The following is a 10,134-nucleotide window of genomic DNA, read 5'->3' as shown; positions in this document are numbered from 1 at the left end:
GGTGTTTTATAATAGTTGTTCAATAATTACCTAATGATAACTGTACTTTGTTATAAAGATGTTGTACAATGCCAAGATAATGGACTTACTTATCTGAGCTGAAAAGCGCTCATCAGTATCAAAATTGTTAAGAGATCCAATCAAATCGGAGAAGGCTTTTACTGTTACTGTTTACAGAAGCCAAATGTGAATTCCAACATGGAGCTTCAGTTGTAACAGACAAAAAGTCTGAGACAAAAAGCCGAATACCAGGCCAAAGTCCCTAGATCCTGGGTAAAGTAAATTTGATATTTGGCAACAATGTTGCCATGCTTTTATCTTGTGTCTTCTGAAGCCATACCATAACTTTGTGTTTGGGAATGAAATTTAACATTTTCCCCCTCCATAGTTTTCATATCAAATAAGTGCTTGCGCTCAATCGAAAACATTCATATGACGCATTACAATTAATCACAAGAAATTGCTCAACCAATGGCTATTTAATGCTGATGCAAAAGCACTATACAAAAGAATGTTTGAATCTGTATGAGCGTAAACTATAAAATGTTTTTAGAAAATAACAGCTTAAGTTGTTACATTGCTTCAGAAGACCTAATATAAGATCCAAAGAAAGACACGTGCAGTTGGAATGACATAAGAGTAAAGAAGAAGTTGTGCTAGAATTTTTTTTTCGGGGTGAGCTTTTCCATTAATCATGGAGTTAAGTGCTTGAATCAATAATGAACTGAAGGTAATCTCCAATAATGTGGTTGATCTGCACCGTTTATTTCATGAGAATGCTTTTTTGTTTTTGTCAGGTTTCAGGTTAGTCATGGTTGATAGCATGTAATGCAGATCTCTGAGGCTGCTGTCACCTTGTCTTGTACCATAGAGCTTAAAGCCTTATGATGATGTAGTGCCAATGCACAGATTGGCAATCACAAGCAGTTCTGTAACTCCACACGTCACTATCATACGTCACTTGTGTCTGGTTATAGAGTCCAGGCAGTGAGGATGCTTCTCCACCTTCTCTCACCAATCTCCTGTACATTGTCTTCTATGCAGAGGAGGGAGACAGCTGCCTGTCAGCTCCTCACACCACATCGTCACACTACAGTTAACTCCACGGTTTGCATGAGCATAAACTGTGGCTGCTTTTGAGCCATTTTGACTTGTAAATAAAATAGTTTTGCAAACCTTCTGTGCCTTTGAGTATTTATAAATGAAATTATCTATTGGGCTTTATGTTTCCATTTCTCAGATTCCAAAAAATAAACTACAGTAATATGTATTATATACTTAATACTTATCATTATTATTATTTATATTTGTATATACAGTATATAAATCGTGGTGTAGTGGTTAAGGATCTGGGCTTGATGATGCTAAATCTTACAGAGAGTGTTTCATAATCTACCACTATTGTGTCTGAGAATGAGTAATGCACCAACAGAGAGCAGAGTGGACACTAATGATTCATTCTTATACTGTACGTTTATGTACTCTACAGGTAAAAGTTTGAAATATTTTTTTTCAAGGCTGCAGTTAATCTAAAATACAGTAAATATAAAAATGTTAAATGACTGCTATTTCAATATGTAATTTACACGCACAATTAAAAAAAAATATTAAAATAGAAAACGTTTTAAACAATTATAAGCAGTTCAATTAAAAACATTCAAATGAAACTTATCAATCAGTCATGAGAAATGCAGCAACCCTCACCGTAAAAAACAAGGATGAATGAGATTTTAGAGCGTTTTATAGCAAATTATATGGCTTCAGAAGAACGAATATAATACTCGAAGAAAGTCTTTGCGCTTGGACATAAAGGTGAGTAAACTTTACCAGAATTATGGAGTTAACTGAGAATGTAATTAAAATAATGCAGTTGCTCTGCACTGTTTCATTTTGGGGGTGATCGAAACGTATTGGCTTCACTTTTCAGGACTTGTGTGCAGGTCCGTAGCTGGGGTCAGTGGGGCTCCGGTGCAGGTTGTACCAATGGGCCCTGTTTGAAAATGTTTAATTTATATGTTCATTCTATTTATTTATTTGTGCTAATTGCACAATGTTTAAGTTGTTTCATGTTTGTAGGTGTACAGGTACAGAAAACAAATAATTAAATATAAAATAGCACTGCATAGTCTTCACTGTAAAAATTAAATTAACTGTCAAACCAAAATGTATTCAGACACCTTCAACATTTCTTACATTATCACAGTTTATTTGCTCTAGTTTATAAAATGGTAATAAAATATGATAAGAAATCAGAGTTGAACTGTCAGAACAAATTCATCTTGATAGAAGAATATGTAATGGATAACAATCAAACCAAACTTCAGACAACTGTTGGTATGCCAATATTTACACAACTATCAATACTTTGTTGAACAATTACCAAGCAATGCATAATTCTGTTCTTAATTCTTTGAATTCTTAATTCAAAGTGTCTGAATAATTTTTGGTCCCTTTTTTTTTTTTTTATCAATTTCACTAGTTGTCCACTGTATGAAGGGGGGGGGGGGGTATAATATGTCACAGTTCGCTTTATTTTGCTATACTCACTTACCTTAATTATAGTGTCCTGCACCTATTAAAACTTTTTTTATATATATAATATATGGTGTCTGAATAATTTTTGGTCTAGCCAGTAGCTAAATAAGGTGCGGTCACTTTAAGAGACAATGAATGCATCCGATTTTTTTTTCTCAACTGTTTACTTTCACTTAAGACATAACCAACAGTTTTTTCGAACATACTTTCCAAGACGGGTATTTTGACATAGTTTGTATGTATTTGTATGGAATTACATAGGCTCTGAGACTGTGAGATGCATGCGCACCGAACACAGCGCGCGAGTAACCAGTTCAGCTTTTCCACGTCTTGTGTTTGAATGATTTAAACTCTTTTGAATGTTTAAATTGGAAAGTGGCCAGGCTTAAAAACATATGAAAATGATAAGCTTTCGTGACGACATGCAGCAGTGGCCTGTCAACTGTCCTGATCGTCTTTTTAGGCCTCAGCCAGACGGCTGAGATCACCGGGGCCCCCACTCATCTGTGGGCCCCTATAATCGTCACCAACTTTCACCCCACTTGCGACGGCCCTGCTTGTGTGGCACACTTGAGCCGGACTCACCGACAGAGAAGCGTTTCCATTGGCTGCAGTCTGCAGGAATTATGGCCAAATGCGCAGCTAAACATAGACACAAATATCCCGTCACACCTACACACACACACACACACACACACACACACACACACACACACACACACACACACACACACACACACACACACACACACACACACACACACACACAGATAGACAGATAGATAACTGGGGGTGCCATGTGTGTAGTGGTCCAGTTTTGTCCACCAGAGCGCACTCTTGCATCATTATTTTCGGTCATGGCAACCGCGTTTTTCCATAGATCGGACCCAGAACGAACAGAGACACACCAGAAAAACGGCCAGTTTCATGAGGAATGAGTCGATGCCTTTGGATTCATGACATCCTTCTAAAGGCTTTTCATTTTCGGGAGATCTACAGGAGAGCTTTGAATGTTCGGGACTGATCGGATGTTCAGCTGACTGTGATTGCAGGAACATTGTGCGAGCATCATCATGGCTGCGTCTGAATTATATTCAAAGGTAAACATACTCTGCGTCTGATTGTATGAACATCCAATGCGAATGGCAGTGCAATGCCGAAGTGTTAACGCAATGCCAGTGCGTACACGCGTGCGAAAGAGTCACTGTTATTTTTGATGCTTGTGCTGGGAGGCATAGGGCATATGTTGTGTTTGCCTTCTGATTATTCGAATGAAATTCATCATGCATGCCTTATTCCGATGAACAACCTATTGTCTAATTTTGGACGAAGATATGTTTTATATTGAAGTCATATATTGTGTTTTAGAGTTTTTCTTTTGTCTGCATTACCACGCGATTTGTCCTTTAAATGGACAACCTTAGATTGCAACATCTTGCAGTATAAAAACGCAGTATTTGTATAAATACAACGAAGTGTACACGAAACCCCCGCATTGCTTGTTATTTTTTACTGAAGATGGTACGTTACATGCAAAGATCTGGACGGTATTAGGTAGACTGTTATAAGCAAATACCTTCGTCACCCTTGGAAACAGCAGATATTCCTAGTATTGCACATGCAAGCAGAGGTTTTCAAAGACCTGCCTGGGATGTATTGATATGGGTCACAACTGTAGTTGGCTGACTGCAGAGAGTCAATGGGATGCTGGCGGTGCTGATGCAAGCATCATTTCCTGCACGGGATGATGGGACCATCTCTGGTGCTGATGCGAGCATCTCTAACATCACAGCCTGCATCCATGCATCTTCTGGCATAGTTGATTTCAATACCTTGCTGAGGCCTGTTGGCTGGTCTGCACATATCAAGATGTCTCCATGGGGGAAAATAAAATCCAATATTGTTGTGTAGCAGCCAAAACATGACATCATCACATATGTAGTCGTAAATGATGTCTCAGATGAGAAATGGTTGAATGCTTTTACTGAAAAGAGAGGGAAAGAAGAAGGAAGGCCCACCCATCCCCCATGATGTAGCTGTCTTATGGTAATTGCACAGATCCTTTTGAGAGCTGCTAGAGCACAGCACATTTATTTTGATACAAGCTTACATGTATAACAAGCTTGACAAGGGTTATTTTTAAAAGGCTTTTTCATTTTACATGGTTAGCATCATGATTGTTTAGTAGTCAGCGTACATAGAGTATAGGATGTTTATTCCAGGCAAGTTGTGTATCTCATTTAATGTTTAAAGGGATGTTCACACAAAAACGAAAATTCTGCCATTATTTACTCTGCCTCATGTCATTCCAAACCTATAGAACTTAGATCCAAAAAAGGTCATAAAAGCATCATGAAATGAATCCATGTGAATTGAGTGGTTTAACATCTTTTAAAAAGATATGATCACTTTATATGATGAACAGATTTAATCTAGGCTTTTATTTACATCTAAACAAAGATAGACACATAACATGTCACATTGGATAAACACAGCTCAAATGTGCGTCATTCGGGATAATGTTGTGATGTTATGTGTATGTTTGCTGTGTTTAGTTATTCTGAATGGATACATGTACCGTAATAGATTTATGCAGTCAGCTTATGTTGGCATCTCCATGTGGTCCTGTTCGGTGTTCCAACTTGACCTGTCTAAAAGGTGAACAAGCTCTTTGCTGTTGCACATCACTATACATGTACTATACAATTCTTAATTTTCTTTTCAGTACGGTATTTTTTTTCTTCTTTCATGTAGGTGTACATAAATTTGTCAATTATATGGACTCCTTAAATCATTTGGTTCTTTGGTGTACTTTTGGGGTCTCCAAGTGTCCTTTTTTGAAAAGACATTTCAATTTATCCCGAGAAAAACTTGCAGAAAATACAGATTTGTGAAAATCACCCTTCAGATTTTTGTTTACTTTGCTATAGAAAATTACCAAATGAATGTGTTAAACAAGATAGATGGTGTATGCTTCATGATGTGTGCGATTAATCACGATTAATCACTGAAAAAGGGTGTGATTAATCTGATTTTACACACACACACATACACACATGGCAAGCTGTGTTACCTATGGTACAGATGGCTCGATACCAAAATGTTGACTATGGTATGATACTAGGATCTAATACCTCGGTAGCGATACTAAATCGATACCATAGGTGACAAATAACCAGCCTTAAAATATAAGTGAACTGAAAACAATTTTATTAAACACACCACTTGTAACTCTGCATGAACAATTGTGCAAAAAAAAATAAAAAATACTGTACAGATAAAATTAAAACAGGATAATCTTTTCATATCTTTTCAGTCTTCATCAAATGGTGCAAAGCAAATGTATGAGAATGTAACAGCTGTCTCCAGTGTGGTGATGTCTGTGTCAGAAGGCATTAGGCACCACTTATTCCTTTTTTCTTGCTGCTGTTAACAGAAACAGTCCACCATGTCAAATGTAGAACCCCAGGTTCATTGAGGACCAGCTTGTGGTCTGGGAGATGAAGGAGCTGTTGCTTTTCTTTTAAAATTATTGACATTTTGTTTGATCTAGAAAATGCACTTTTCTAAGCCTGGACTGAAATGATGCCACACGGCCCAGGGTGTTGTAGCCTTGTTCACTGCCAGATGTAGGTTGTGACCGAAGCAAGGAACCCAGAGATAATACTTTTCCTAAAATGCTTGGATGCATTATCTGTTGTGATTCCACTCAGACATGTCATATATCCAGTTTCCATGTTTGTATTACTGTTTCTTCAAGGACCTCTCCAATGCTCTCTCTTGTGTGTTTTGAATGCATTGCTGCACATCCAAGACACCAGGACTGCATTTCCCAAGAGTCACTAATGAAGTGAATTGTAACAGCCATATACGAGTCCACTGTTCGACTAATCTAAAGGTCTGTTGTTCTAGCAAAGTAAGACTGGCTGGACTGTTGTGATTCAAGCACAGACCTCGTTTCGTTGTACAAATTGTAAATCTCTCTCTCAGAAAAATATTTTCTTCTTGGCATCTCATTTCTTCAAGCTGTTTCGTCAACAACTAAAATGGGAATTTTGTCCATGCAAATAAACTCTGCTAAAGCTTCTTTCATATTTTCTTGTCATCGACAGTACCTCTGAAATATAAGGCTGGCTTGAAGATGTTTTTTTCGTTCCTTTCTATGGGTGTCAAAAGAAGGAGTAAATAAATTTTCATGTAAAACATCAGCTGTAATTCACCCACATTAGTATTAATCTTGGTTATTTCTTTGTATTTGGGTTCATATTAGTTTAATGCACAGCGTTAACCCAGTAAACATGTATTAATGTATTTTTAAAGAATTACTGATTGATCTACAAACATAAATGCTATGTAACTGATATATGTAGCTTTATTGTAGATGTTATTCTAGTGTGCACATTTGTAATATTTATACTTCTCTCTCTCTCTCTCTCTCTCTCTCTCTCACTCAGCTGCTTCCCTTTAGAGCTCGTCATGGCAGTAATATACCCTTCATCACTATTACTAATAATTATTAATAAAATAGAGTAAAAAATATTTATATCTAAATTAAATCAGTTGAAAGAGACACTCACCTGCCGATCTTTTAACTCCTTGAACAAATCAGGATGAGCAGGTGACAAATGTTTGCTAAGATTTGATGGCTTGCCTCCCATGGCAGCACATGCTTTATAGCAGCACTTGGAGACTGGTAAATTAAGGTCATTTGGCTCACCTTTTTCATCACTTTTGTAGGCAAAGTAATGCCATATTTCACATCTGCTGCTTTCTTTATTTATAATTTTTAGACATCTAGAGTGAGTTTCACCTGTTTTATCCATTGTCGTTTCTCCGTTGTCGTGCTTGTCAGTTTCGCGTCAGTTTGGGTGACACTGGCGCATAGTGGTGAACTTCGGAACAGCAGCAAATGAAATACCGAACTGAGCAAAATGATGATATCGCACTGTTTAAAATATATTATATATTCCATTTTTTTTTTCAAGTACCAGTATACTGCACATCCCTAACCTGCGGTACTCGGCCTGCGGCTTTGTGCCTATGGCCGAAAACACAGCTTTGCTGATATATAGCCATATCGCACGTCTACGAGTTTATGCAAGCGTTTTTACAACAGTTTAATGTCAAGAGCGTGTAAATATATAAGAATCAACAATGGAGTGTCTTTAAAAATCCTCTTTTGTGCAGAACTATACTTCCTTCTGCCATGTATTTAAATCTCAAGTTGACAGTTAAACAGCTGAGGCCAGGCCTGTGTTACTAATTTGAAAACGCCAATTAGGAACTAGTACCAAAAGAAATTTAGAAATGGTTCATTACACATTTTTGTATTATTGTATTAAAAGCTCACTATATTATGTAGAGTATTATGAGAGAGAGATGGACTGAGTGAATTTGATTACCTGCATCTGATACAGCATTTATTCTTTGCTTAATCTCATATTCACAAGAAAAACATTAGCTTGAATGTCCACTGAAGAAAGCGATATATCTTTGTCATACTGTCCTTTCATTTGTTAAGTGTGATTTCTGATGACACTGCTGCTCACTGCATTTGTTGGCTGTGTCTTACAAGGTGTTGTTTAAAGTAAAAATAACTTACTTGTTTACAACCCTGTTTCAGTCTCTTTCAATATAAAGTCTTTACTGCTGACTCACTGATAAAAATATTAACTTGTTGCTATCTAATTGCTGTACAATGTAATGAATCACCATCACGTACAAACACTCTGTTTCTCAATACTAAATGCTATTATTAAATGCTACTATTATTTGTATAAAATATTATTTATTTAATAATAATGTTTAATAAACAACAACGACCATCAAAGTTGCTAGGCAGTTCAGGCAGAGTCTTCCGAAACACCACAAGAGATCAGCGGTTCCCCGATAACGTTCACTCTTAGCGCGCTAAGAAGACATCGAAAGATATATCTTACCAAAGTTGTTGATGTTTCTAAGTGTGTTCCCCGAAGTGTCCCTTAGGAAGCTTCTTAGCACGCTGCCTCTTACGTCCGACGTTACAAGAGCGCTGTCCAAAGTGAGGGTGCTGAATTAGTTGGCATCGATTGCTCATGAATCGATTTTCCACTTCACATGAAGGTGCATTACAGCGTTAAGAAAGACAACACGTTCTATGCAAATGAAACATTCCTCAAATTATTACAGTAACATTTATTTTAACATAGTTTAAGTTATCAGTAGAATATAGACTATAAATTAAATTATCAAATGGTCAGTAATATGTTCACACGATAGGCTATGTTGTGACGGTTAGACGAACCGGGTATCCCTCGCTAATCATCCACCCTCCTTATCCCGTTGTGCTGCTTTTTGACATGGGTTTAACGACTTATGAAAATTATATAATACACTTTTATATTAATGGTAAGGTACTTTACAATCAGAATTGATTGGCAAGCAGCTGCAGTTACTTCTGTTTAATGCGGTATTGATTGCAATTGGTTTATGTTTTTAATAAAAAAACAACCTATCTACAATGAACAGAGAGAGAGAGAATTAGATACAAAATATGGTGGGGAAGCAACGTAAACAAGGGCACCAAGCTTCTCGTCAGGGAACTTGAAGTTTTGCTGGACCTTGCCACCAAGTCGAAGATCACACTCCTATGGTCCACTATAACCTGCATGTTTATGGTCGCGTATCCCTTTCGCGATATTTCCTCCCGACCAATCACTGATGGATTGGCGATAGGGATGAGTGTGCCATCCACCAGGATGTAATCCCCGGCATGGCGCAGAAGGGCGTTGGTGACTGTGTGGACACACCTCCACACCGAGGTCTTGATTAGGCCGTAGCCCTCTCCCACGACCTCGATGAATCTCTCTGTAGCAAAATAAATAAATAAATAAATAATAATAATAATAAAAACCGTAGCGCTGGGCTTCAGGGCTTAAAGCAGAATTCCGCCGCGTTAGCCTGGCCAGCGCAGGTCTGGGAAGGTCCAGCTGCTCCACAATGAGTTGTCTTGGGAGGGGATTTTTTTTAATATAGCCACGTCAGGCAAAATGTCAAAAGGGCTTAAGTTTTGCCGAATAAAAAAACTGACATGGACTAAACGGCTCCGAGTCCGGCTCCGTCTTTGATTCAATACAAGGACACGTTGGATCGCTGCCATAGTTGGTCGCTTACTGGACACCACCATGCTTACCCATTTAAAGATCTTAGCCATTTAGAGCCAAATTGTTTGCCAGATTTTAATTATCAAAAAAATTATTGCCAATTCGCTTTAATTACATTACGAAAAAGCCTAGGCTAATTACCACCTTATTAGTTCTATAACCACATAAAGTCAACTTCATAAATAGGCCTGTATCCATTGTGAACATAATTTATTATGAGTCTTAAAAAATAACAGAAAATCATTGTTGAGCCACAAAATTGTCAACATACCATAGTTTGACTTGTACTTCGCTGCGCTGGTTTCTAAAGACTGCTGTACAGTAGCGTCATGAGCTCAAATAACGCTAAGAGAGAGCTACGAATGGTCCAGTACAACCTTACGAAAGTGTGACTTACAGAAGATATACTTAGCGTACGAACGTGACGGGAACCGTGCCATAAGGTTAAGAGAGAGGT

General features: G+C 37.7%; 1 protein-coding gene across 3 annotated transcripts in view; it reads left to right on the top strand.

Moving 5' to 3' along the window:
• Positions 1 to 3,406: 3,406 nt before the first annotated feature.
• LOC132155952 (unconventional myosin-Va-like) overlaps positions 3,407 to 10,134 on the top strand; it is a 92,273-nt gene continuing 85,545 nt past the window's right edge. For 2 of the 3 annotated variants that reach the window (XM_059564742.1, XM_059564744.1), the window contains exon 1: positions 3,407 to 3,635. In XM_059564742.1, coding sequence (XP_059420725.1) covers positions 3,609 to 3,635 — 27 coding nt within the window. In that variant the 5' untranslated portion in view covers positions 3,407 to 3,608. The remainder of the gene's footprint in view (positions 3,636 to 10,134) is intronic. The other variant, XM_059564743.1, reaches the window with a different exon arrangement.

Source organism: Carassius carassius, chromosome 13 (assembly GCF_963082965.1).
Source record: "Carassius carassius chromosome 13, fCarCar2.1, whole genome shotgun sequence".
NCBI classification, from domain to species: domain Eukaryota; kingdom Metazoa; phylum Chordata; class Actinopteri; order Cypriniformes; family Cyprinidae; genus Carassius; species Carassius carassius.
The sequence above is the reverse complement of the archived record's forward strand: the minus strand, read 5'-3'. Positions and strand labels throughout refer to the sequence as shown.